Below are 27,491 nucleotides of genomic sequence, written 5' to 3'. Positions count from 1 at the left end.
CGCTGCACTTCTTCCTTTTGGTCTAGATCCCGCTGATATAGCGAAAAGAGGCGTCTAACGAGAGCCCTGGCCTTGATACACTCCGCTTCCGCTGCCCGAACAACCCACCGTAGGCCTTCGTCCACGTCTTTATTACTATGTAGTCCCATGAGATGAGCAAGGCCGTGCCCAAAGAGAAATTCGACGGATTTATGTTTTTCTGGCTGATGGTATTCAGTTCGGACCCAGATCCTGGGCGTAGCCTCGTCATACTCGGCTTGTGGCGCAGAGGGTGGGGGCACTACAGTTGTTTCTGGTAGAATCCTGCCTTGCGACGAATCCCGCGTCCATGTCAAGTCGTGAGGGGGTGTAGGCGGGGATATAGGTTTTGGTGTATTGAAGAAGCGGGTGGCTGTAGGATGATGAAAGAATTCCCGCGGCCAGTGTGCAAAATATAACGGTTCGTGAAGTATCTATCAATTTCAATTTAATCACCGAGGTAGATGTAACGACAGGTAATTCGACTGCTGGCACCAAGACTTACCTGCGCGGGAGTACGCCAATACCGGTATTGAGCTATATCCTGAACCAAGTCACGACAGCTCTCGATGTTATGCCGGATATCAGAGGTAGAGGCCAGCTCGCACTGACAGCCAGGTATACCTGCGGGATTCTGGAGGAAAGTGAAAGTTAGCGTGCATCCTAGTTAGTATCGCAAACGACATACCTCGAAGTTCCAAGCTGCTCTCCAAGTTGGTACCGCTGATGCTTTAAGCCAGGAGATATCGTCAACCTCATAATATCCCCACCTATAGTCCCTCCGTATCAGGTTTGGGTTGAAATGTTCCACGCCAAAACCTTGGGAATACGGCAACTTGCGCTGTCCTGCATGGCCGAGAATCAACAGAGCAAGTCTGCTCCAGTAAACCGGGTGAGTGACAGACGCATGTAATTCCGGCACAGAGGAGTCGACCTCGATCGAATCAATGTAGCAATAGTTGAAAAGCAATGCTGTTGGCTGGTGGACAACACCAGTTGAGTCCTCAAGCTTCGCAACAATGGCCTCGGCATCGAGAACCGCCGCACTTTCGGACGTATCTTCTTTCTGACTACCAAAGACGGCTGGTCTACCTTCATTTTTCCCCGCCCCCTCGTCTAATCGTTGACTATATCCACTCTCGGAGTCTGTATCATAGTCGTTACTAGTTGGCCAAGGCCGACTCTCAAAGTCATCGGATAGTAGGTAGGATCGCATAGGTCCCTTAGGGAGCTCGTTGGGAACCAATGGACCGGAAGACCTTGTTATCCCTGGTGCCCTGGGCCGTATCGATAGGACTGGAAAACGCGATATAATAGGCGACATGTTGTTTCTAGTTCGGAAACGGACCGGGGCTAATCTAATGGTCAGACATACGGCATTTCTGACGAGGCTAGCTGCATCAGCTTCGGGCAAGTCATGCCCATTAGCTAGAGGAGACCACCCGATTTCGAATGAAGGGCGACTTAAATATGACGGTACCAGCGGTGTTCCGGACATCGCGGTCGTTTGCGCTTTGGGACCGCTTCCAAAGCCCTCAATGTCAAATGGGCTCAACTCGATATGCTTTCTAGCTCTCCGGCGTATACCTCCGTCTGCTAGCGTCACATCTGTCTCTGCGACAACTACGCCTTTGGCGGGACTTGGTTCTCTCAAGCAGCCGGTAGTGTCCGTTAAAGCACTGAATAATAGCCCTTTTCGACGAGCTCGGCGCCTTTTCCGTCCTCTCAGTATGTCAGTTTGGGCTACCACACCGTTACCAGGATTGCTGGTGGTAGAGTGTAAGCTGCTGCCAGTGGGGACAATGTGCTTAGGGTCAAGAGTGGATGAGTAAGGCTTCAGCTGGTCCCATTGTCTGACTATCTGCTCTTTGACACTTCCAACCCATTCCTCGATAGGCTCAACAGGCTTGTCCGAATTCTTCACGAATAGGACGGCAACGGCAGGTGTCCAATGTCCAGGGGATGTTTCTAGTTTTAGGAGAGACACGTCGGGAATCCAGTGATACGCATGTGCCCTCTTGTCCAGAGCCAGAAGATCACCGAATTCATCCCAAAGGAGATCATGGACTTTTTCCTGGGTTATACCAGCTGATGGGGAGGTGGGAGCAACTGAGTCGGAGTAAAAAATGCTCAGTTCTGGTTCAATAATTCCGTATCCATTTCGCCGCTTGAGGAAACTAGGCGCCTCGACCAGACAGAAGTACCGTTCCACTTGTAAAGAGGGTTCCGGGGCAGCTTTGACACTATCTTCGGTCGGCTCACGGCTAGTATCCAGAGGCGTAGGACTTAGTAGATGCCGTAAACTGCCAATAGACATGGTGTTATAACCGCGTACCCGACAGCTGATCTACCTACTGAATTTCTGTAGGTAGATTGCAATCTTCCTGGATAATATGGGTAGAGAAAATGAGAGAGATCTTGAAACATAGCTATTGTCGATGGAAGAAGGATTCGCGACACAACGCGCCATATCGATTTTCTATTTATACCTACCTACTAAAATGGCGTAGGCAGGAAGACTAGCAAGCTGGGCACGCTAATCACCGCTATGCACGTGACGAGAGGACCTCATGTTTATCGGCGGTCAACTCAGCCTCAACCTTCAATAGGTATCTCTTGTTCAGCCTTCATCAACTTTGCTCCCTTCTTCATATACACCAATAAAGCCCTTTTCTCACAAAGTCCACAATCTTAACAGAAACCCATCATGGAAGCAGCGGGGTTTGCAATTACCGTTGCGAGTGTAGCTTCTATCCTACAGACCTGCCTCGAAGCCTACCGAGGCCTCAACACAGCCTTGGCAATGGGAGACACGGCCAGTGCGATTAATTTGCGGTTTAGAGTCGAGGAGATGAGGCTGCGTCTTTGGGGGATGAGTCGTGGCATCTACTTTGGCCTAGACAACGGCAGCGAGGACCCGGACATTATTATCCCCGGGGCCTTGGCTTCTCGAAAGCGTCACGGGTCACCTCCAGCTGCTGCGCGGGACAACGATGTCCTCCACATCCCGCAGATGGCAAAGCTAGCGGTTGACATTCTAGGGAGGATATTTCAAGTCCTAGAGAATTATAGCCAGGTTATGGAGAAACAAGGCATCCCGAAGCCGGTAGTCTCAACAGAGGTCGACGAAGGTCGGTCACTCGCCTCGCTTTTCTCGCCTGGCCGGATCGAAGCAGCTAAGGCGGCCCAAGGAGAGGAAGCCAAAAGTGTGTCTAAGAAGACGCCTTTCGGCGCAAAGATTCGCTGGGCAGTGAGAGACAAGCAAGTTCTAACCGATTTACTTGATGAACTTACTACGCTGAATGACGGATTGCAAAATTTACTCCCCAGAGAAGATGCCGTACTTCTCTGTAGAGGGTTGGCGGCCGAAGCAATTAACGAAGAATCAACTGACCTTACAGATATCACAATCGAGTCGTTCGGAGGTATGGGTCGCAAAGCCGCCGCGGCGCTTGAGATCCGCCAAGAAAACTTGACTAATCTTTCAGAAAAAGCTTCGCCATTCTCTACCAAACCTCTCAACGAAGATTGCGAGCCTTCTTACCTGATTCCCATATCCTGCTTCCCGGACTTCACCGAGCCTCGCCTCAAGTACCGACAGACTATCGAAGGTCAATTTGGGAACGAGGCATTAGAAGTGCCGCTTGTCCGAACCTACCAGACTTTTGTCCCACTTCCACCTACAGCGGGGAGCAACTCGGCAAAAGTTAACAAATTCCAGCGACCAGAAGTCGTCTTGGTAGAGTGGAGATCACAAGAAGCAGAGTCAAAGTACTCAACTATCTCTGCCGAAGCGCTTGCGAGACGTCGCGACCATCTCGTCTCACTCTTGCATAGGACGGCTACCTCAGACGATGAGTATCGAGTTCTCAACTGCCTCGGCTACTGCCTTACATCTGGTCGACTTCCTGATGGAGAAACACATCCCATCGTAGGATTTGTCTATAGACTTCCTGATGGTGCAGCGAACCATGTGGAACCGATCAGTCTGAGGGCAATATTGGGAGAGGCATTTGCAGCTACCGACCCTCACATTCCTAATTTGGACGACCGGTATCAGCTAGCCTGGAGCCTTGCCGTGTCTCTGTATCAACTTCAGTGTGCCGGGTGGATTCACCGAAAGATATCAAGCCACAACGTTCTCTTTTTCAAAGATAAAGCCAGAGGCCAGATCGACATAAACCAACCGTACGTCTGCGGATGGCAATATGCGCGGCCAGACTCCTATATACCGGGATATAAGCCAAGTATCTATGAGTCGGAATCGAGGAAGGTCGGTAGTCTGGGTGATCTCGACATGTACGCTCACCCGAGAAGGCTAGATTACGTGAAAGGGATCCCACGCTTTAGAAAAAGTTTCGACATATACAGCCTCGGCATCATACTAATAGAGATTGCGTTTTGGGAACCCATAGTGGCTTTCGCCGATGTGGAGAAACGAACGCTGATGGAGAGGTTTTATCACCCTGTGGAGCCGACCACCGTATGGGCGTCGAAAATTCGGGCGGCTGCGGAGAAGGAGATAGGACCAGAGATGGGTTTGGCCTATCGGGATGCTGTTCTGGCTTGTCTCGGAGGCTTGAAGATGGCTAGCCTTGACGACATACTAGCAGTAGAGGATATCGACATGAAGAACATCGAGTTGGGCATAGAAAGAGAATTCTTCTGGAGAGTTGTTCATTCCTTACGGCTGAGATAATAAAGCAGCACTCACTAGTATCGCTGGATGCGCTGTGGGCACGTAGGTATAGCAATGTAGGCGTCTACGTTTTACGCAACAGGGCCACGATCATATAGGTAAAAATGCAATCAACAAGTCCGTCTCGACTCTCGCGTCATCCGTTCGTTGCCAACCCGTGCAGACAATATTTAACATCCCACCACCGGTCTTTGAACTCCACCGCCGCATAAGAGGGTGTCTGCCGCTTCAGGGGCAACTCTATCGTCATCCAAGCATCGGATTGATCCACGCAAATGATCCCAACAACAGCCGGAGCCGCGGTCTCGGGGGCCTGTCTAAAGGTCATTGTCCGTTTCAACGGTAGCTACCGCCGGCTCAAGGCCTTTTCAGCCACGCAGGAAGCCACCCTGACTGGCAACAGTGGACCCATAATTGAAGCATTGCCAAGTGGGGGCAGGGAGAGACCTGAGATTGGTCAAGTCATCCAGCGATCGACACAATCCCTGGAAGCACATAACGTACCGAAATAGAGGGATACCTGAGTACCTAATGCAGTAATCCGGTATAGGGGAGTCCCAAGTGTCCTAATCCTGAGAAGTACTATGAAAGTACTTGTGCCTACATGACCCAGGGCCTAATAATCCATGTACTAGGTACCTAGCAAAAACGGGTGCTGTGCTGTACCTCCGTATTATCCAACACAATCAACATGTGGCTTCTTCCTCTATCTTATCTCTCTCTGTCTCACCTTGTTAGACAATTCGGCAACGTACCAACAAGTCGGCGACAACCCGCCCACTCTCTCCGTCACCTCTACCACCACCTGCTCTTACTGCCCACCACCGACACTCGCCGCACTTCTCGACGGCCCAACTCCGAGCGAGACATCTCCGACTCTCATGCAGAAGCCGTGCAATCATCGCCACGCGGGCTCCCTTGCTGATACTCCTTCTAAGCCTAGGGGGGCCAAACCATGCATGCGCCCGTAGTAACTTAACGTAACAATGTCGACTACCGCCGCCGCTCCGTCCTCGCAGCTCTCGCGCGCCGAGACTCTCTACCTCAGCGGCCTCGCCCTGGTCTGCGTCGCCGTCCTCGTGCGCACCTTCGAAGGCGAGGGCGAGCCCCTGATCGCCTCGCTGGCCTTGAGCGGCTTCGCTTTCGCCGCCAGCTACGCCATGATACGATGGCTCGGCCCTGCCTTCATCCACGCCGGCTTGAAGGGCCGCGACCTTTCCAAGCTCAACAACAGTCACTACCTGCCCGAGTGCATGGGCGCCATATGCGCAACCGTCTACATCCTCACAATCATCGTCTTCATCCCCTTCCCCTTTTACAAGGACATAGTGGTCGCTACTAGTGGTGGTGGGAATCGCGATGTGGTCATGAACGTCGAGTTCGTCCAGAAGGGCAGGCTGCTTCACAAGTTTCCCCACAACAAGGTACGAGGCGTGTCCCCTGCCCTGGCCTCCTAACCGTAGGGTCACCACCGCTTGCCATTGCGCCGGGCATACGTGTCGTGCTGATGCCTCCATCTCTGCTACTCTCTAGCTCGCCTCCTTCCTTTCTGCCATCATCTCGCTCCAGTCCATCACCCTCCTCGGCATCAGCGACGACCTCTTCGACATCCGCTGGCGCCACAAGTTCTTCATTCCCGCCTTCGCGTCGATCCCGCTCCTCGTCATCTACTTCGTCGACTTCGGCGTCACGTCCATCGTACTCCCTACCTTCCTCCAGCCGTATGTGGGCCAGGAGCTGTTCGACCTGGGCATCCTCTACTACGGATACATGTCGGCCTTCTGCATTTTCAGCCCCAATAGCATCAACATCCTCGCCGGCATCAACGGCATCGAGGTGAGCCAGAGCGTCGTCATCGCCCTGCTGATCGCGTTCAACGACGTCCTCTACCTCGTCACGCCCTACCCCCACCCGGCCACCGACTCGCACTTGTTCTCCCTCTACTTCCTGCTGCCCTTCCTGGGCGTGAGCTTGCCGCTCCTGGTCCACAACTGGTATCCGGCTCGCGTGTTCGTCGGCGACACGTACTGCTATTTCGCGGGCATGGTGTTCGTGGTGGTCAGCATCCTGGGCCATTTTTCGAAGACTTTGATCCTGCTGCTCGTGCCCCAGATCTTCAATTTCGTTTACAGCGCGCCCCAACTCTTCGGGCTGGTCCCGTGCCCACGTCACCGCCTGCCGCACTTCAACGCGCGTACCGGGCTGCTCGAGCCTAGCGTCACCAAGTGGGAGAAGGATAGGCAGCCCCGCCATCCCGTCATCGCACACGTGCTGCGGCTACTAGCGAAGCTCAAGCTGCTGCGGGTCAAGGAGGACGAGCAGGGCCGTTTCGAGGAGACGAGCAACTTCACCCTCCTTAACCTGTGGCTAGTCTGGCGCGGCCCGATGCGCGAGGATGCCCTGGCCACGGAGATCACCCTCCTGCAGGCGGCTCTCGGCCTCTTCGGCCTCTTCGTACGCCACCGGCTTGCGCTCCTCATCTTTAAGGAAGATAACCTGAGTTTCATCGGAGGCGTCGTCTAGCCTGGCTTCCCCGGATCGGCCCAGATCCATTCCATTCCAAGCCAAGGAGAAGGGTGAGCGCTGAGGTTGATCCTAGCACCTTCTCCCTTTTTTCCGCTTTTTCTTTTCTCACGTGGGAGAGCAAGAACAGAGGCGGATAGAGATACCCATTGCCGCGCGCGCATAGAACATAGATAACGGACCCGGAAAAGAGGAGCAAGGGAGGAGGAGACAGGCAAACAATCATAGGTAAGGACACGTAGCCGAAGGATAGCCCGCTCGGCTTGGCTTACATGGCGCACATGCACGTGTAGGCATGTATGTACATAAGACAGACAGACAGATATATAGACAGAGACGGGGGACGGGGTGGGTTGCGAGCGGATGTCTCTCCGCGAGTGGTGAGTTGGTGTGTGCCGTGCGCGCGCGCGCCCCCCTCTCTCTCGCCGGTAAACCCTGTCCCCTGCGGCCACCCCCCTCCCCCCCCCCCCCTCTCCGCGAATTGAATGAATACGAAATGCGAGACCGCGGGTCCGGACTCGGACTCGGGTCGCTCGTTTTGCAAAACCCCCCTAGACACACACACACGCACGCACGCGCACAAACCTACACGAGTATCATACCATGCGCGCGATCCACGACCGGGCGGGCGGGCAGCCGTCGTCCCAGGTGTAAGTACTTACATGAAGAGAGAGGTGCTCGCGGTCTCGGCTGGAATTGCCGATGAAACTTTGTGCGTGTGCGCGTATGCGGGCACCGCAGGCAAGGGTTGGGCCGGTTACGTGGATGGATGGATGGGATCGGAGGCCCCGCCGCGTCTTACCCGCGTCTTAGACGCTCTGTCTGGGCTGCCGAGTCCTCTCGTCCGCGGAGGCGCGCGGGGGGTATGCATGCTGCGTGGGCGGCCGCGGGCGGTGGTCGAGAGAGAGAGAGAGAGAGAGAGCGGGCTCGAGGGCTGGTTTGTTGGCGGCCGAGACAAATGCCCGCCGCGTAGGAGGCTAGCTTAGCTTAGGTCGAGCTGGGCAGGTAAGGCAGGCAGGCAGGCATATCCCCAGGCCTTCTTTTGCGCGGTCCCGCGACCAATCTAGGTACCTACGTCTTAGCCCTAATACCCCCTAGAGAGATGAGAAGAAGAATGCCTGGCTTGCCCGCGACAACTTGTAGGTATGTGAGTATATGCAGACCTAGGTAGTGATAGCCGTAGCCCCTCCTCGTTAACCAACAGTCTTCTGCCGGCTGGTGGATACCTATGAGTAGGTATCTTGTCGGCATCCCCGACGCAACCCGCGATGCCTCTTCGACAGAAACCTGCCCTACCGGCGGCCAGACAGACTGACAGCGCGGACAGCCACAGACATCGCAGGCACACGCGACCGACGCCGCCCGCGCGTCCCGCCCTCGAACCCCCCTCCCTTCCTTTCGTGGGTCCCTTGGCCAACTTGCCTCTGCTCGCTTCAACCTACCTCTTACCGACCTCCTATCTGACATGTAGGTTGCCTTACCTGTCCCGCACAGTGGTGTATGAGGTATGTATATACCTACAGTATGCGCTGCCTCCCCTTACCTAGGTAGGCACATACCTCTAAGATACTCCCCGTGAGACAGAGGGCTCATGTCTATGTGCAGGTAGGTACCTACATGCCTACCATTTCGCTCACTCGGTCTCTCCTCTCCGTCATCTTAGGTACCTCCTCTCTTGTCTCGGGTTATCTACCTATCCGGCAACAGGTACTAACAAGTGCCGCATATTACTCTGCAATCGTCGCTCTACTGAAGCACCCAGAAAGATAAGAGATGCGAAAAGAACAAGCTAGAGGCAAGTAGGGATGCTGGCGGACACTCCCTCGTGAGACAAAAAGACTCGACAATCCATCCGATCCCTTGTGTCCGTAGGTAGGAGGGCAAATATTGAAAATATCGCGTGTCAACCTGTAGCCGTCATACCTCGCAGGCACACAAAGGTTGGAAACGCGCAGCCATCTCATTTCGCAAGTAGTATTTGATTTCCCGCCTCCGAACGCGGTGGAGGGGCTCCCGTAGGAGCTGCGGTCGTGACCTTACCCCCTCTAGTCATGCATATATGTAGACATCATCATCTCCTTACATGCCGCAATTAAAAGCTTCCGGCTTCCTAGTAGTACATATACGATATAATGCGGAATCTCTACCTTTTAGACTCCGTTCCCCTTCCGTCCTCGCGGCAGCTGCCTCTTCTTTAAAGTCACGCCGCACATAGCCGCCGCCAACGCGAATTTTTGGTGGCCGGAATGATCCCGTCGTCAACATCCAATCCAGTCCAAGCCGAAGCCGAAAACCAAGCCAGGGCGAGGCCCGGCCTATCCGAGTTCAGGAGAAAAAAGAGGAAAGGAAAAAAGGCGATCCGGCGTGGATCAAGTGATTGCGAAGTCAATCGATATCTTCCGAGGCCGTGACCTCGTTACCAACTCCCTGCCGCAAATGGTCCTGTGTAGTACCACTCCTAACGCCTAACACAAACAATGCCCTCTACACAGCCAGTTTCCCACTTCGAAATCTGGACACGACTCCGGTCCCGGGGTCGCAGTTGAGATGACATATGCCCGAACACGCAAGGGTCATGAAGAATGCTATCATGCGAGTGTCCCCAAATCTAGACCCGATGGCGCTACTAGATATTACAAGTCGTTCTGATAACGAACTTCTCATCCTCAGCCGGTTTGATCCACGTTCTTATCCGTGGCCGGGGGATCGAGCATCATTGTATCGGCGCTTGTCGGTGACTTGGCTTCCACTACCGTCGGCGGCTTCAGAACTCCAGGCTTCACTGCCGCCGCCTTATTCATTCTACTCTTCGTGTAGTCGCTTAGGCTTAGCTTCTTCTTGATCGGACTGGGCTGAACTCCGTTGGCGGATAGTGGTAGAAAGGGACTAGGCACGTTGACGGCCGAGGATGGTGACTGTGTCAGGGTGCCGGCAGTGGACAATGGCGTCGTTACGCTGGAAATGACGGAGCCGTTGAAGGTAGGGACCGGCGGCATCTGTACGCGTAGTTCGGGCGTTTTATTCTTAGGGGTAGAAGTTGCCGCCGTTATTCCTTTCGGCTTCACAGCAAGGCTTGTGTTCGTTGTTGTCGATGCTGTTACCGCCGTCGTCGGATTGCTTAGAGACAGGCTCTTGGTGTTTTTAGGCGAGATGGGGGAGGCGTCCCCCATAGGCATATCGGTGGATGGATCCGCTGCCGGCGTTGTTGGCTTGTCATCCTTGGTTAACATTGCTTCGGCCGAGTCCTGTTCCGCTTTCGGCGAATCTATATCCATCTTGACCATGGCAGCCGTCACAGACGTGGGAGAGATTGTGAGGGATGCCCTTTTACGATCCTCTTCCTCCCGCAAGCGACGTCGAGCACCGACTAGGCGCCTGGAGAGGGGGACGACTCGTTTAGTTATTTTCGCCTTTTGTCCTAGTCCGCTATGCCACCCGCCACCAACCGGACCAGTCTGCATAAAAGTGTCACGGTATTGTGGGTGAGGCCCCTGAGAAGGGTGTCGCAAAGGACTTCGATCGGAAGGCTGCATCAAATCGTGCTGCTTGCGGGGGTTTGACATGATCGACATGCCGGGAAATAGGTCCTGTGAGGTACCAGCATCGACATACCGACGCTCTGACGTGCCGTTAGGAAGACTAGTTAAAGGACCAGTCGTCGACTTAGGTTTAGATTTCGTTGTTATGCCGGGGTTGTTAGTCCCGTCTGAGGCTCGCTTCTTCTTTCGCGGAGGGGGTTGTTGTTCCATACGCCGAAATGAATCTTCGACCATCTGCACCTTTCGCTTGTCTCGGTCGGTGAGCTCCGTCAACACGCCCAGAGTGTCAAAAGAACCTTGGCGCGGCGCTGGTGTCATATCTCGGCTGGGAGGTTTGCTACGTGACGAACCCGAATCGTTGTCTGCCCCGTCATCGCCGTGCCCTTCACTAGCGGCTCGACTATTGGTGGCATGGCCTGTGCTGGTAGGTGATATAGCGCTTGCCTTGGGCTTCCGAGATTTCTTCTTGGAGCTCTTTTCTTTCGACTGTTGCGGCTTCGTTATGTATGTTCGGTGAAAGCGAGCAAACGCACAGTCGGGCCCCAACTCGCACGCGCACCCGCCGTATTCGGACAGTACGGCGTGGACCCACGAGGCGATACTCTGGTAGGTTTCCGTCTCCTTGTCGTTATATTCCGGCTGGGTGCTCGTTTCCTCGTCTCCAAGGCCGAGCAATTGCTCCCACCTCCGTGCCACGTCCTTCTGCAGATTGAACTCCCAAGGGATTGTGATCTGCTCCGAGGAGGCTATCCGTCGATCGCTCACAAGCCAGAAGTGGTACTCGGAGCCATCAGACAAGTACGTGTCCAGGGTCGCATTTGGCTTGCAACTTCGCCGCACGTAACGAGCGAGTGATCCCTCTCTCCGGGTATCGATATAAATAGGAAGCCTGGGGTGGAAAAAGACAAATGGAAGTGGCGAGCTGAGCTCCTGCCACCGATTATTAGGATCGTTGCAGTAGTCCTTCTGAATTCCGATCTGGCCGTTGAGCTCTATTAAGGGTACGTCCTCGCCAATCGCTTCCGAGGTCGTCAAATACTGCCAATGCACTACAGTATCGGACCCAACAACCGACTTTTTCGCCTCCACTCGTGGTGAAGTCTTGACCGAGTCGACATCGGGCGGCGAGGAACGAAAGACGTCTTCGAAGCGGCATCCTGTCTCTATTCTCAACTTGTCATGATCTCGCAACCATATCGACATGACGTCCGATACCAGGAGACTGGCAAATGAGTTCGTCTGGACGATTGACACATCACGGTCATCCTTGTAGAGGTTCAAGAAGGCACTGGAGTAATGTATCTCGAGCTCGTGAGAAATGTCGGGGGGTGTCGTAGCAGGGCTTGGTGGATGACCGTGGGGATTTCCGGATTTCTGGCTGTACGAAGGGCTGCGCTTCGGGTTTTGAGAGCTGATGGATTGGCTGGGCCGATGAGTACTTTTCGACTTCTTGTGCTGATGTGTAGGAGGATGATCGTGAAGATGTTTCGTATTCATGTCGGAGGCGGCGTAGCCATTTAGAGTGAGGTCGGTTGGTTTAGCCTTCTTCTTGTTCGCCTTGGAGGGAGGCCGCTTGGCTTTCCTATCCGACGCCTCCGTTGCGTTTGGTTTACTATGGCGCAGCTCTTGTCGCTCTCGGGCCCCCTCACGATCAAGCAGCCGGGAGTTACAGTCGACGCATGAGTGAGCAAAATCCTCTCGCAGCGCCTCGTCGATGTTGAGGGGATAGTAGCACTCGATATGCTGCCAACTGTCGCATTCTTCGCAGTAGATAGTGTTCCCATCATCGTCAGAAAAGTTGCAAATACACTTGATCGTGTAGGGTTCCTCTTCAACTGGCGCCTGAAGCTTATTGGGCCCATGGCTGGGAAGAGAGGGTATGGACTTGGGACTAAGGAGTGTAGTCTGACTCGGAGTCACTGGTTGCGGAGGCAGAGGCGGGAACCTGTCTGTCATAATCTAACATACACCCCAAGAGGTGCTTGCTTGCGAGGTCTTGTGGTGAGGAGGAGGCGGTTTATCGCGAGAACTTGGATGGCATGACGACGAATTTTGGTTCGACGTAACCGCACACTCTTCCCAGGAGTGCTAGAATCGGTGTAGAGTCTGGGACAAAACACATGCGTCGATGTAGAGGTGGTAGAGCACTGAGGAGTGTGTCGCGTCTGGTAACTTCTTGTTGCTGTGGGTTGCCGTTTCGGTGTCAGTACTGGTATTGTTGTTATTGTTCCTATTTTGGCGAGGTTGGTTTGACACGTCTGGATTTTAGGTATGAGCGCCTAGCACCAAGGGCAGCGCAAGGAACAAAAGAGATGCCGTCGGCCTTGACAGAGGCAGATCAAGACGTGTTGCCTGGCCTCGGATGGCGAGAGTGTATTATGCCACGATAGGACGAGGTAGATAAAACGAGGTCGGATTGGAATCTGATCGCAAGGAGAGGGTGCGACGACGGGAAATGACAACGTCTGCCGGGCACCTCGAGTCTGTCTCGCCGCTGCTCTGCTCTAGGGAGAATGCGCTTCGGAGGAGGAGGATAGAATCGGAGGCGGACAGAATTCGAGCGGAGCGGCAGAGCAACGGGCTCGGTCCTAGGCTAGGTTTCCACCAGTCAACAAACGATTCAACGATCTGAGGGCGCGAAGGCGAGAATGTAATCGTATTTGGTCGGTTGCGGCGAAGATAAGAGGAGGATTGGATAGACGCAGGACAGTAGAGAAGAATAGTGAAAAGGGAGAGGGAATACAGCAAGACAGGGCGAATAGAGTAGGATTGGGGAGGAGCACGAGAAGGGGGAGGAGGGAGAAAGAGCAGACACAGCAGGCGGGAAGGAGAGTATGCGCACCAAGCAAAAGGGCCAAAAGAGGAAGAGCTAGAGAGAAGAGAGAAAAAGAGAAGAGAAAAAAAAAAAGAGAGAGCGAGAGGGCGAGAGAGATTACTTACTCTGTACTTGCCAGGTACCTGCGGCCTACCTCTAGCCCGGCTACCTGGGCTGGGCCTCTCTGGTTGCCAAAGCGAAGGGCAGGTTCGATCGTTGCAGGGCACCTGCAGCTCCCACTGACAATTTTGAGGAGTGGTGCGTGCACAGGCACCTATTGGCATGGTTCTTGGGGTGGGAGCAAGAGGCAAGGCGGGAAAAATAGTGCCTGTGAAGGCTAGTGCATGTATTGGTGAGGTACATAGAAATACATACACGGTACAAAGGCTCGACCTAAGAGGGCGACCTCAGAGGTGCCACAGCGGGCAACAAGAGGGAGGCATGGATGTACACATGTACTATGGTACCGGTGTTGTCCACTGTTGTGCAGGTAGGTGCAGCTGTGCCCTGTTACTGCCAATCTTGTGGCTGCTGGTTGGGGTGTGGGCAGGCAGCAGAGAGGGGGTACATGGTGAGCAGATGTACATCCGCATATCCATGACATAGGGTATGTTAGGTATTCCCGCCATTCTGCGGGGCCGCCTAGGGGAGATTTCGGTGCAGGAACCACCAAAACAGAGGGAAACGGCCTCGCCAGCTCCATCCGAGCTCGCTATCGCTGGGGAGTGGCAGACGCAGCAACTTTGGTACTTGGCCGTAAAAGCGGAGAGGGCTCGAGGAGGGGAGGGGGAACGGCTGAAAGGGAAGAGGCGGAGGGGAGAAAGAATGCATGGAGGCACAAACAAATTGCATATACATCATACATAAGCAGAACGACTCGCCCTGGGGATATAGAGAGAGGGAGAGAGAAAAAGATGAAAGAGGGGAAATGGGAAAGAAAGGGGAGGGGAGTACGGGGCCGGGGGGATTGGAGACACCAGAAGGGATGGTTAGGAACTTGGAGGAACTCGACGGTCGCGAAACCCCCAGTCAAGAGAACACGACGAGGTTTAGGAATAGAGGAAAGTGTGCGCGAGAGTAGTATTGATAGTAGTAGCGGCAGTCGTATGTAGGAGTAATGAGTAGCAGTATCTGCTGCGGTTGTTGCAGGAGGAGGAACAACGGGCAGTAGTGGTAGTAGTAGTAGTGGTGGTGGTGGTAGTAGCAGTGAGAGCAGCAGTGAGGGCAGCAGTGGGAGGGGCGGCGATAGGAGGAGCAGTAGTAGCTGTCACGGGAGCCGTAGCAGAGGGAGAGGGGGAGAGAGAAAGAGAGGGAGAAGAGAGGGAAAAGCCACCCACATGGGAGAGCGTCGCATCCCCATCCTCTGCACAAACCATATCCCCAACCTAAGAGACCAAGACTAAGCCGGAAAGGGGCGGGGCCACCAAGCGCGAGCAACCGGCCAACGAGAGCGCCGCATCACGCCTGTATCTCCGCAAGCCTTTTTTTCTTCTTGTTCCCCCATCCCCGCCAGGCACCCAAGGCATCCATGCCAGAAATTAGAACGCTTCCAACTTCGATCGCCCGTGGCCGGATCCGATAGTGAGACGGCCAAGCGGGATGGTGAGAAAGCAGCGAGGACCGGTGGCCAGCGCCCTCCACGGGAAAATAGAGTAGAGTGAGAAAAACGGCACAGAATCCCTACTACCCCTTCCCGCCGCTCGCCGGCTGGTCCGTGGGTTTCCGGGCGGACCGACCTTCGAGACGGATAGAGGCCATCTCCGCTCTGACGTGGAAACAGAAACCCAGAATCAATATGATGCGCATAGGATACGTAAAAGCCCAGGGGAACCCGTGAGGGGATCCAATAAGAGGGTGTAAAAAGAATTGTCGAGCTTCGACGGTCTCTATGGTCAGAAGAGACAGCGAGTTAGCAGGACAGGCAGATGGACAACCCCGGAAAGAGATAGGAAGGGTGCGCAGTGTCGAGCACACAATAGGTGCTCTCGACCATGCCCCTTCATAGGTACAAGAGGGGAAGATGGTTTATGTGATGACGAAAGCGCTGGCCGCGGTAGCTTGTCCCTTTGTTGTCGGCGACTTGATTGGTTGTAGGGAAAGGGATGGAGATGGTCTCCTCATGTCACAGGGACAAGATGACGAAGGATTTATTTTTCTCTCTCCCTTATGATTTTCAAATCTTTGCAGGACGGGGTTATGTTGCTTACAATGCATACTACGTATGATGGATAATCCGTCTTTAGCAGCCAACCGTTTTGCACGATAAGGAGAATGGGAGATGGTACCTATACGCATATACAACCTACTTAGACAGGTAGGTACCTCTGGTGGTAAATTAAGAGCCGTACGTTACATACGGTGAAAATGACGGACCCGTATTAGTTATGTACACTAACAAGGTTTAGCTGAAACTTCCGGCCTCGAGTTAATGTCGAAACCAATCTTTCTTTGTGCGATCCATGTGCCCTCCAAATCCTGCTTACCTTCCGTCACTCTGCACGTATATACTACGTATACACGTTAGGTAACGAGCCCCAGGTATGGTGGCATGTTTCCCACCGCCGCAACGGGCTGCCTCATGGGAAAGGGGGGGGAGGCGAGGAAGTAAGCAATTAGGAGGGATTGTTTAGAGGCTGTTGACGCTACCAGTTTTCGCGTTCTGTTTGCATATGTTGAGCGGAAAAGAACACGTCTGGATAAATGCGATGGCCGTGGAGAAATCCATGCCAAAAAGCCATGGGCGAAGAATACTTTAAACCCCAATGCATCCCCAACACGACGGTCCTAGGGAGCGGGCGAGATACTCCGGTACACATTCTGTCTCATCTCTTCCATTTTTAACCGTTGAGTCATAGACTGAGGAGGGGGACCCCAGCGCGGATTACCTACTAATACTATCCGTCCATTCATAACAGACTCGCCAAGAGCGCAGCGATTCCGTTTGGTTACGTTGTCCCGGATTTGCGGCATTCTTGCTGCAAGATGATCGTGTGATGAATATGGAAAACTGGGTGATTTGCCGGCTTGTTGACAGAGCCTCGTTCCATGGGTAGGCATTCACACCCATACAATACGCATTTGCCTGCCCCCACACACACACACACCACACACACACACACATATATATATACACATGCGCATATATGTACGCACAAAGCAATAATACAGTATTCCGTGGGTTTATACCATCCTTCGCCCACTCTTGACCGCTCCTCCTCCCGTCCCGTCTTATCACCCCTCTTCACCCCTCTTCGTCGGTATGCAGGCGGCAAGAGGAGCTGTTTGGCTGCGTCGCTCACCAAGACAAGCAGCGTTCCAAGCGTGCTTCGACCAAGATCCGACGCTCGGATTGCACAGTCTCGATAGGCTTTTGTTGGTTGCATTCCGACCCAGGAATGCATGAAATCGTGGCTATGCTCGCGGACAGTCTGACCTCATGCGCCCAATCACCAGGCGGTGCAGGCCTGGGAAGAGACCTGCACCCGGGGGTGGGCTAGGACAGTTATCGCGCTACTGGATCGAGACCGTCGGTTGCCGGGACTAATAAGTACGCCGCCATCAACTCCTCGGCTGTGAACTAGGCAAAATTCGAACCCATCAAGGGAATCCCTTCGGCGATTGGAGATAGCAACGCGCCTTGCTTCCCCCCCCGCCGGATACGTGTGGCATGTGTGCGTGCGCGTGTCCTATCTCTCATGTACTGATGTGTATGTATCCATGGGTGCGTAGACGCCATCGACGGATAGATGATGCGAATTCTTGGAGGCGATTAGCGGACACGACGTGAGGGGCGGAATCGGGTGAACAAAGATTGACATCGACTCGACGCGCCCACAATTGCCGCCCGCCACCGCAAACCTGCTTTCATTATCATTCCGGCTTCTCATCTGGACGTCACGTCGCTCCGTGCGAACCAGTGGTGCAACCTGAGCGTTCCGCTCGCGAAAAGAAGGGGATACAGACACAAACAGCAACTTCACTCGCATTACCGCCCAGGTCGGGGAGACGCTGAGGCACAGGACCAGGCACCGAGTAATAATATCGATGCAACTGTGCGGCCCTACCAAGCCAAAGGGCCAATTATGGGCTCTAATTGCAGCTCGGTTGGCCCAGTAGTACTTCTATATTCGCCTTAGGAAAAGTGCAGGACACAGAACAGCCCTGTTGGCGTTTCATAGGCCAGCCTACTATCATACGGGTCCCGAGGACGGCAAACACATCCTCCCAAGGCCCATCTGGAAATGCCCAACCGATATCCGTCTTCTTCACAGCGCCGCGTGAAGCGACATCCATAATGAAAACGCAGATCTTGAAGACAGCAAAAATTGCGGGAACTATGATCCACGAAGGATAATAGAAAAGGGGCAACTCCGCGCTGTGCAATGCAGGTTTCCCCCTTTAAAAGCCCTTCTTCTTGAGCGAGGACGTTTCTCCCAAGGTAAGTATGAAGAGAAAAGAGAAGGAGAAAATACGCAATGAGAGCGACAGGATGACTTGTCTTTTATAGGGTACAGGAACGCCCGAAGGCCCCGGGGGGGGCCTGGGTGATTTTCGACCTTTGGCTGATGTGTTTCGCTCGTCTTTCTCTCCTCGGGATAGACTCGTCTTACGGCCGGCTTAGGCCACCTAATCCGACCAATCAATCCCTAGAGCTGATTTCAGCGCCCCACTTCGCCCAGCACTTAATACCCCCTCCAGCAGGTCAGTAAGTACCTAGGTACCTACAGGGTAACGTCCATTAGTGTGTGTTGGAGACGTCTGTTTCGGTGCTAGGTACTTTCGGACGGCACATTCCTTCCACGTATAAGTAGCCGTGATTTACAGGTACTGTCTACTCGATACATCAGGCCGCCGCGACTGCATCGAGATGCAAATAAGCGGATACTTACATACCCACAGATAGATTATAAATACGACGCAGCACGATCTCGTACTAGAGATTACTACCTGGACGCTATCCGCTTTGCAAACGAATCCCATGACCACATTCACCGACGACGGAGCGTGATATGTAGGCATATATAAATACCCCATCGGCGACGGATCTCAGTGCAACCAGAGAAACCTCTACACCGCGATTACCACCATCCCCGGACTCGTTGATAACGCCTGCGACAGGCTCGATTTCGCGAACACGGGCCGATCAAGCTGCAAGTTTAGCCCTTCGTCTTCCATCGTATCTTCGCCGCCAATTGCCCACCGACAAACGAAGTATCAAATTACTAAACAGCAGGTGCTCAGTTCCGCCATTAGAATTACGAGCCGCCTAGATAGCTCCCGGAAAGAGTGACATTTCAGATCGGAGTCCACGAATGGAGGCAATATGGGTACTCGCCCCGTATCCTCGTCCCATGGTATCCAGCCGCTGGTACGAATGACTCCAGGCGGCGCCAACAATCGGTAGAGGCCTATGCGGGGACAAGTTCACCGATCGAGGGCGGAGCTCCTAACCCCTTGGGTTTATACCAGAATCTTCCTGCATAGGTGATATCCGCGGCCCGTTTTCATTTCTGATAACTTCTGAATCAAACCGCCGTCAACGTCGCTCACCCCGTCGACTTCGCAAGACCCAGATTCTCATTTGAGCGGGCTCACCTGAAGCGCCTGACGTACATGCAAAAGTCGCTGCCTGTTTATGCGCTTCCCTGACCGAGGATCAACGAGGAGCTTCTACAGGCGTCCGCAACTCTTGGTTTCCTCGTATCGTGCGCTTCAAGCGATGGGCAAACCATCCCGTCTAGGTCTAGTAGCAGCGTATCGTCATGCCACTGTTGAAATGCCGGTGTGATCCTCGTCCGCATCACCTCACGTCGTCCCGTCCATCTCCGATACGAGGCCAGGTTAGCGGCACTGGTACTTGCATGGCTATTGGTTCCACCCGGATGGGGCAACCGCTAAACCGCGAGGCCCTTCGGGAGTAGCTTGCATCCAACGGCGAATGGGCCGAATTTTCAGCAGGCAGGAGGCGGCGTGTTCCCGAAGACGAATGGAAATCTTGCAAGAAATCATGTCTCGAAGGAAGACGTAGCGCCAACCCCTAGCCTGTCTCTAGGATATTGATGTAGCTTTGCAGGTTAGTCTTTCAGTCCAGGGCCATATGAGGTGATATATGTCCTCGATGCAGCATATTCTGCGCATCAGGCTCGGTCAACAAAAGGAGGCGATCTGCGGTGCTCGTAACCATTCTCGAGGCTTCGTCTCTCACGTTTTTAGAGAATCGATCGTATACGGCGTACACTGCGGCTATCGCGATAGCATTCACCATTATCCACGGTCTTGAATTCCTATTGCTATCTCTGGGCGTAGTATTATTGAGATCAGAGACGGAGCTCTGCGAATGGCGGGATACCCTTCTTCAACGATGTTTTGTGTTCCTTTTCACAGCATCCTGGGTGGTCGAGGTCATTAGGTGAAACATCCGCCCAGAAGTGAGCCAAAGTTTGGGACTATAGAAGAGGTTCATGCCGACACTCGTATATCTCGTCAGAGTGCCACGATCTCCCCTATTCCTAATAAGTCGTCCTAGACGTTAAGTGAGCCCACCTAGCTCCAGCAAGATATGGTGAAAAGGAGAGGTAATGCCAATGGTTATGCAATTTACCTCTTTGGGTACAGAACAACTCTCTTCTTGGCGTCCGAGTTGATGTCAGAATATTTAGCTATGGAAACGCTCAGCGCCAACTAGAAGTTGGATAAAGGGGCTGGTGAGTTTAGTTCCGTCCAAGCTTCGACTCACGCTCAACGCTGGTTAGAATATTGAAGGCCGAGACGTCAGCCACAACAGTGGCGTATTCCAATGGTGTGTTGCCTACTGCCTTATAGAGCATCAGGAACGATGTATGCGGCGACGAGGTGCGAGTTTGGATGCGGCAAGACTGAGTCGAAACACTCTGTCTGATACTGGTTCCTCTAGTTCACCATCAACCGGTATACCACCAGGGACGCCCGAAGTACCGAACGTGTTATCACCACGTATGCCTTCGTTGGCGAGCGTTCAGGGTTCACAGATGTTCGGAAAGTCGTCTTCGGTTTCTGCTCTTGCAGGGGGGAGGGAGGCAGCGGACGAAAAAAGAAAAGAAAGGGAAAGGGCCGTGTTTAGTTGGTGAGCGGATGAGGTACGATATCCGACTCAGGCCTTGCTTTGTACTGGCCCGGGGCCTTCATCGGAGACTCATCGTGGCTGGCGCAGTCAGTCCTAGGCGAGAAGCAAGTCGTGCCTTCAGAAGGGGTGTCGTGAGGAAGGCGAGAAGTATTGGCAGATACCGCCCATAGGGTGTGTGAAAGGGAACGGGCGGATGGAGATTTGAGAGAGGGGTTGGGTAGAGGTAGAAGGACTCGATTTTATGGATCATACAACCTCGACCACCGCAATTGAAGTCACCTCTTACAGACCCCGAGTAGCCATCAGGTTTCCGCGGACGTGAATGGGATCGGCCTGTTTTTTCTAGTCTAGCCCCCTCTACTTTCGCTTGCTGCTGCTATGACTCCCTAATGAGCGACCGGCCGGCGGTGACGGTAAGACCGTGATGGCGGATAAGGTGGCCGTGGTTGCAGAAGAGGAGCGGTGGATTAAGAGGAGCGGTGGATTACGAGGATGCGGGTGGACCGGAGTAGGGAGGCTGGTAGCAAGCACCGATGGCCGTCGCGGCGAAACGGGACGCGCTCAGTGCCGGAAACCGGGTGTTGCGTACTCGTTGATTATACCAGACCGGAGCTGACGCGGTCTTTTCACGCGCACGAGATAGAGGTCCGGTGCTCGCTCAAGGCACCTCTAGACGACCGAGTTGAGCAATCGCAGAGGGGGGTGTTGTATCATGGCGTATATGACTACCGCATAGACGTGTATATAGCGGTAAAGGGCGAAGGGGATGCTCCGGGCAACGTTTACCTACCCATAATCTCCCTTGCTGTGTGCGTACGTGTTTGTAGGCACATGGTCATATCCACCACCCCCTTAGTCCACATATATCCTACCCATCAACCAGCGGCGGTTAGGGGAGTCCGATATAGGTGCATGTTCATATCAAGTTACGTCACGCATCGTTTTAATTTTGCGACTACACAGTAAGCAGTTGGCGAAGCATGGCCCGTTCCATAGGTAATTCTATGCTGGAATCCTATTACCTATGTGCTCGGTGTCCAGTAATCTCGACGGCAGTTGCCGAGGCTTAGGGTTAAGATTGAGGCTACGCAGCATCGACCCCGAATAGACGGATGTGTCCTAAATCGAGCTACAACTGTATCGCTACGCTGGTTGGCAACTGTACTGCGGCTAAGGTGTACGGAAAGTAGGCTGTTAGAACCACCAGCGATGCCGCGTCCTGTCCGAAGAGCCGGAGAATTATGTCTGGGGCGCGCCGAGTGGTCGGGGATTGGTTGTATCGTAAAGCCCCTCTCGTGATAGAGCGTGTCGAGCCTTTTCCCCGGAAGAGGCGGCTGGTAGTGCTAACTGTACAGGCTTTCTGGGGCGGTGGCATTCTTTACGTATAGCGGGCAGTAGGCAAAGGGGTAGACTTATTGGCCTAGTGTAGTTAAATCTCTCAAACTCTTTACATGTGAATGTGCTGATGCCGGGCGTCAGAATTACCAGGATGGCAACACCAAAAAGCCTAGGCCTTACGCCATGTCGCCGTCTTCATACCTACCTATGCTGGCATAGAGTCGACAGGACGAAAACCTAACCTGGCCCTAAGTCACTAAGGTAGTCGTTAGAGCATGGGTGGGATGTCATACATCTTAGAAGTCGATAAGGAAAGGAAAAAAAGGAGGGGGGGGGGGAGTTCTAATATCACATGGCAAAGTATTATTGCCAATAAGATAGGTAGGCATCGATGGTGGAACCGGCTTGGCTTGGCTTGCCGTCTAGGAGTGTTTTTTTTTTCCCCTTCTTCTCATTTTCATTCCCACCTTCTCAACACCGGGCATTATCTGAGCGCGTCAGCCAGAGGACGATTTTATGTTGGGGGCATACAGACGGACAAGGGAAGGACAAGAAAGGCAACCCGGCGGCGGCTACATCTAGAGGGAGAAGGAAAGGAGAAAAGGCGAAGGCGGAAAAGTCTTCCTTCTTGATGTCACCAACGATGGCGGGGTCCATCGTCCATCTGCGTAGACTAAGCGGGCAGCACAAGCCTGGCTTATCGATAGCCACAGGTAGCGTTTGAGGTCGTCCTTGTACGTGATTTAGGCACTGCCGGCCTTCGGCATGGGATGCGGTGGAAGGAGGTACAGCGGCGGTAATAAGTCACGTAGGTACCTCATTCTGTGCTGTCGAGATGCACAGAGCATCGACGCGAGGAGGTGCTGGCTGGGTGCCGATAGCGGTGAAGTTAGCCCGCATGCACCGGCTCACCTCGCCAGATACCTGCTTCTTAGGTACAAGTGCGCGGCCGCCAGGGCCATTCGGTACGTGCCCGTCATGTCGACTGCGCAGTAGCGGAAAGTACCCGACGGCTCTGGGGCAGGTTGGTACCCAGAATTGTCTTGCCGGCTGCCGCCTGTCGTTGGCCAGTCCCGGTTTAGACTTGCGACCCACCTTGCCCTATACGGCAAAACCCTAGGCAGGTGGGAGGGAAGGGAAACCTCCATCCAGAGCACGAAACAGGAGGGGAGCTTGAGTCACTCGCTGGTGGCGGAATTTGCGTGTAGGAGGCAGGCAAAATTCAAAGCCCCCGTTGGCGTGTCCCGCCTGGCTCTGCTCTCTCCCTCCCTCTCCCTCCCTCTCCCGTGTCTACTCAAATCCCATATAACCTCGACTCGGGACTCGCCAGCCTCGATATGTGGCTGTAGCACTGCCAATCCATCGTCGAGCCTTGGAGCCTCCAAGATGCTCCGCGCGCCATGAGAATGCAACACGCCGCCTGCAAGAGGGCCTATTCGAGCTTGACGGTAAGCGAGATCGCCCTCTCCCGATCACCCCCCTTCTGCCGTCAGAAGCCGCGACGAGAAGCCATTGCACGATCTCCGAGCGAGACTCCGAGCGAGACTCCGAACCACACACTGGCGGGTCGCGCGTGGACGTGCTAGGCGTGCGGTTACTAATAACCTGCTAGAAGCGGTTGACAAATCCTCGCACCGGCATACATGGCTCGAGCTCGTCGTCGTTGCGACCCGCGCGGAGCTACCCAGTTCGCGGTGGGTACCCGGTAACCCTCGCCGTTCCGTATACCTCGATATCCGAACTGCAGAAGCATAAGAAAAGTCTCGATCGGGTAAAGGGATCCTCCCGATCCGAAAATGTTAGAACCCTGTCCTAACCTCAACCCAGGACTTCCTGGTGTCCGTCCTTGAGACCTCCGTCACGAAGCGAGATGCCAAGGCATACATGAACAAGTTCATACCGTTGCTGGAGAAGAAGGGCGCAACCGGATTCAAGGGGCGTGCAGCTCGCGAGAGCCAGGATAAGGCAAAGGCTGTCGTCGGGGAGATCGTGACTCTAGGCGCTGCCGTCGCGAAGCAAGATATCGTACAAGGGCCGAGACCGGAGGGGGATGTTGCTATCCAAGCCCCCTTGTATGTCGCCCTGGTCAAGTTTCGTGCTCCCCAAGAGGTCAACGACGCCACTTTAGATGGTGTGGGCAAGACCCTCAGCCAACTCCGGAAGCTGGGACTGATAAGTATTGTCGTCGTCGACTGTGCCGCTGCTGGAGAGAAGAATGAGGTTGCACAGCGGAACGCCGCCACCGTGCAAGCTAACCGCATCGCCATGGCCATAGATAACTACGATGCGCCGGGGGCACGGATTCTCGATCCGCAGATTTCCATCAAGAGCTCGGCCAAAGCGCACAATCTGACGTTTACTTCACACGGTCTCTTCGTCGGCAACACCAACGACCTTATGGCCGCCCTACAGGAGGAAGTTATCCCCGTTATCCCTTCGTTCGGATATACCGCCGACAACTGCGCCCTGAAGACGGTTGATGCAAACGATGCCATACTGGCGCTAACTCGTCAACTATCTGGTCTGCAATTTTTGGATCAGACTCCTCAGGACTCTCAGATGATTCCCATATCCAGATCTGCCGAAGTGTACCGCCTCATCATCCTAGATCCTCTGGGAGGAATCCCCGCAAAGAACCGAGCGACTGGAAGATACCTGTTCTTAAACCTAGAGCAAGAACTCCAAGAGGTTCGTAAAGACTTGGCAGCATCCGCGCTGTCAAGCTCGAACCCGTCGAATCCGGCGGGTTCAGACAATATACAGCACCTAGAGAACGCCGAGTTGGCCAAGGACGTCCTGTCATTGCTCCCCCCGACATCCTCCGCCGTCATCACTACGCCGCAGGAAGTGGCAAACGAGAGGGCACCAAAGGACGACAGTATCGACTGGGCTCTTGTCGGCACCAGGCGAGGACAGAACCCCCTGATACATAGTCTTTTGACGGATAAGCCTATTCAGTCCTCGTCTCTGCCTTCAGAACGTTTCAGGCCCGTCACATCCTCAACCGGTACGGCCCAGCTCGGCTCGTTGACAACTTTGGCGAAACGCGGGATGCCTTTGACTATCTTACCGGATCCTCGGGTCACCCCGTGGAGACCGCCCCAACCGGGACAGAAGGGCCTCAACTTGACTGATCCCTGCATAGATCTGCCTCGGCTAGTTAACCTAATTGAGGACTCGTTTGGCAGGAAGCTCGACGTAGAACACTTTTTAAAGAGGATACACGGAAACCTAGCTGGCGTCATTATCGCGGGAGAGTACGAGGGAGGAGCCCTGCTGACCTGGGAGAAGCCCCCGGGCTTGGACGGCTCCGAAGCCAGTAACCCGAATCGAATCGTGCCCTACCTGGATAAGTTTGCGGTGCTCCGAAAGAGCCAAGGCGCCGGCGGTGTGGCCGATATCATCTTTAATGCCATGGTCCGGGACTGCTTTCCGGATGGGGTGTGTTGGAGAAGCAGGAAGGACAACCCGGTTAACAAGTGGTATTTCGAACGTTCGCGAGGCACGTTGAAGTTTTCTGACATGAATTGGGCGATGTTTTGGACGACTCCGGGTCTAGTCGTCGACGGACAGAAGTTCCAGGACTACCAGAACGTTTGCCGCGGTATCGAGCCGTCGTGGTCAAAGAAGAAATAAACACGTTGGAGCGATAAGACGCCCCGAATACGTCAAATGAAGAGGATGATGACATGTGATGATGATGTCTTCGTAGTGTTTTGTGATAGAGGGAAACACGATGAACGTGCATCAACTGTAACTAAGAGCATCCACGGATCCGGCGCAAATCATTAGGCATGGTCACCTCTTAGAGGCAGAACATGGATGTGCGGGCTTGTCACATTAGGTAGGAAACTGTAAAACCCTACATTTCCCTGTGACGAATACCCATGCTTCCGCCGCTGATGGCACGGGCTTACGGGGTTATGTATGTGGAGGGGGCACTGTTGTTGTGATTGAAGCCCACTCTATCCGCCCTAGTATCTTGTTTCATGACTTGGTGCGGGGGGAGAATACTTTGTCATATGTACTGCGAAAGCACGCTCTTTTCTCTACTTTGATGATTTGCTCGGGCGCAATGACTTTTACGTCGAGTAGAACTCGCGGACTGGTCTTTCTCCTCGGGCAGACTCTAGGAGGGGCAACAGGGTCGCTGGCCACAGGGGGGGAAATTTTGAAATCAAATAAATGAATTAAGGGGGAGAAGGGAAAGAGAGAAGAAAAGGGGAAAAAATATTTGACTGACTGCGTCCAGGGGAGGATGGTTAGGTGTCATCGATCTCGAGGGTTGGATTGACGATACCGAGAAGTCGTTTGTAATAGTTGAATCGTGGGGCGGCTGGCATTGGCGGTCAGGATGCGAAAGCACCTAAGAGACCCCACCATTTGTGGTTGGCATTAGTCGTAGCGGAGGAGGGGGGGGGAAAGACCGGGCGTGGTTGGATTGGAGGGGTGGGGTGTGGATATAGTTACCTAGTCCTTGGACCGGATCCGGCGAGGAAGTTGATGTTCAGCGTACCCGTATGTGTAATCGATACCTACTGAGCAGGTCCCACGTGACATATCCGATAGATATTCGCACCTCGCGGCCCTATCTGGCAGCGGGGGGTCGCTACGTTTAGGTACCTAGGCAGGTGGTAGGTAGGTAATGCCGTCAGCAATATCGACGATAATACGCCATGTAGGTACAGAGTACCTACCTACCTCCTACATGCTTGTACCTGATCCATAGGAGGCACCTACCTATGTGATCACGGATGCATTTTGCTCCTGCCGCTGGCTGCGGCGCGTTTCATTCAGGGTACCTCGGGTACCTGTAGGTATTCTTCTTCCTCACCCGCGAATACGTCTGCAAGCGCGCGCAAGACGATGGTGATGAATGCATAAGGTGTAAAAGAAACACACCTACCTAGGTACGTTTTTCATTACTTACCTACCTACCTATATATACCTTACGCTGCGAAATGAGATAACCACCTATATACCTACATCTCAAGCAACACATTAAACAGGAGTCGGTTGGGTACAGTACGTCAGGTATGTACTGGGTAGGTAGATACCTAAGGTAGGTACCTACCTAGGTACCTACTATAGGTACTCTGGGCGTGTAGGGCAGCAGCCAAGCGCCAAGAGCACCTCCCCAGTGCTGATGGAGAGGGATCTCGAAATGTCCAGAAGCTTCGCGGGAAGGCTCCACGGTGAGGCGCCAGAGACACCCCCGGGGCGTGCCGTAGAAGAGGGGCACTACTTAGACGCCGCGCTGAGGTCTCAAAATTCCTTTTTGCGATCTCTCGTCTCGCAACAACTTCGGGCAGCTTTTTTTTTTTATTCTTTTAAATGGCATTTTCCGACCCTGCAATTTTCCACTGAGGCCAGGTCTTTTCTCGCCCTCCCTCTGCCGTCAACGCGACCCCAGCAACTGGAGACTACCAGACGACGAGCCTGAGCGCAGTCCGTCCC

At 53.9% G+C, this 27,491-nt stretch overlaps 5 protein-coding genes across 5 annotated transcripts; 3 read left to right on the top strand and 2 right to left on the bottom strand.

The window, feature by feature from the left end:
- Positions 1-307: 307 nt before the first annotated feature.
- Positions 308-2,486, bottom strand: GGS23DRAFT_118789 (uncharacterized protein). The gene is made up of 2 exons (XM_051511054.1): positions 707-2,486; positions 308-652 (listed from the first exon to the last, which is right to left on the bottom strand). Exons 1-2 carry the CDS (start codon positions 2,333-2,335, stop codon positions 467-469), a joined length of 1,815 nt encoding a protein of 604 aa, XP_051370619.1. The 5' UTR covers positions 2,336-2,486; the 3' UTR covers positions 308-466.
- A 66-nt stretch (positions 2,487-2,552) lies between these two features.
- GGS23DRAFT_118764 (prion-inhibition and propagation-domain-containing protein) lies at positions 2,553-5,075 on the top strand. Its single transcript, XM_051511053.1, has one exon. It carries the CDS (start codon positions 2,726-2,728, stop codon positions 4,715-4,717), a length of 1,992 nt encoding a protein of 663 aa, XP_051370618.1. The 5' UTR covers positions 2,553-2,725; the 3' UTR covers positions 4,718-5,075.
- Positions 5,076-5,420: 345 nt separating this feature from the next.
- GGS23DRAFT_573745 (glycosyl transferase family 4-domain-containing protein) lies at positions 5,421-7,743 on the top strand. Its single transcript, XM_051516699.1, has 2 exons — positions 5,421-6,141; positions 6,251-7,743. The coding sequence occupies exons 1-2, from the start codon at positions 5,704-5,706 to the stop codon at positions 7,238-7,240; spliced, it is 1,428 nt and encodes a 475-aa protein (XP_051370617.1). The 5' UTR covers positions 5,421-5,703; the 3' UTR covers positions 7,241-7,743.
- Positions 7,744-9,778: 2,035 nt separating this feature from the next.
- Positions 9,779-13,157, bottom strand: GGS23DRAFT_118347 (uncharacterized protein). Its single transcript, XM_051511051.1, has one exon. It carries the CDS (start codon positions 12,733-12,735, stop codon positions 9,907-9,909), a length of 2,829 nt encoding a protein of 942 aa, XP_051370616.1. The 5' UTR covers positions 12,736-13,157; the 3' UTR covers positions 9,779-9,906.
- Positions 13,158-23,184: 10,027 nt separating this feature from the next.
- GGS23DRAFT_573724 (N-acetylglutamate synthase) lies at positions 23,185-26,415 on the top strand. Its single transcript, XM_051516698.1, has 3 exons — positions 23,185-23,482; positions 23,647-23,805; positions 23,862-26,415. The coding sequence occupies exons 1-3, from the start codon at positions 23,435-23,437 to the stop codon at positions 25,668-25,670; spliced, it is 2,016 nt and encodes a 671-aa protein (XP_051370615.1). The 5' UTR covers positions 23,185-23,434; the 3' UTR covers positions 25,671-26,415.
- Positions 26,416-27,491: the final 1,076 nt, after the last annotated feature.

Source organism: Durotheca rogersii (assembly GCF_024521655.1).
Source record: "Durotheca rogersii strain YMJ 92031201 chromosome Unknown GGS23scaffold_15, whole genome shotgun sequence".
Taxonomy (NCBI): domain Eukaryota; kingdom Fungi; phylum Ascomycota; class Sordariomycetes; order Xylariales; family Xylariaceae; genus Durotheca; species Durotheca rogersii.
Note: the sequence above shows the minus strand (reverse complement) of the source record. Positions and strands in the feature narration are given on the sequence as shown.

What these genes read in the sequence shown, in the direction of transcription:
- GGS23DRAFT_573745 (XM_051516699.1), top strand. Translation starts at nt 5,704, where the DNA reads ATGTCGACTACCGCCGCCGCTCCGTCCTCGCAGCTCTCGCGCGCCGAG. An exon ending in ACAAGTTTCCCCACAACAAG is followed by an intron (nt 6,142 to 6,250) that starts GTACGAGGCGTG and finishes GCTACTCTCTAG; the next exon opens with CTCGCCTCCTTCCTTTCTGC.
- GGS23DRAFT_118764 (XM_051511053.1), top strand. Translation starts at nt 2,726, where the DNA reads ATGGAAGCAGCGGGGTTTGCAATTACCGTTGCGAGTGTAGCTTCTATC.
- GGS23DRAFT_573724 (XM_051516698.1), top strand. Translation starts at nt 23,435, where the DNA reads ATGAGAATGCAACACGCCGCCTGCAAGAGGGCCTATTCGAGCTTGACG. An exon ending in GGGCCTATTCGAGCTTGACG is followed by an intron (nt 23,483 to 23,646) that starts GTAAGCGAGATC and finishes ATAACCTGCTAG; the next exon opens with AAGCGGTTGACAAATCCTCG. An exon ending in ATAAGAAAAGTCTCGATCGG is followed by an intron (nt 23,806 to 23,861) that starts GTAAAGGGATCC and finishes ACCTCAACCCAG; the next exon opens with GACTTCCTGGTGTCCGTCCT.
- GGS23DRAFT_118347 (XM_051511051.1), bottom strand. Translation starts at nt 12,735, where the DNA reads ATGACAGACAGGTTCCCGCCTCTGCCTCCGCAACCAGTGACTCCGAGT.
- GGS23DRAFT_118789 (XM_051511054.1), bottom strand. Translation starts at nt 2,335, where the DNA reads ATGTCTATTGGCAGTTTACGGCATCTACTAAGTCCTACGCCTCTGGAT. An exon ending in GAGCAGCTTGGAACTTCGAG is followed by an intron (nt 653 to 706) that starts GTATGTCGTTTG and finishes ACTTTCCTCCAG; the next exon opens with AATCCCGCAGGTATACCTGG.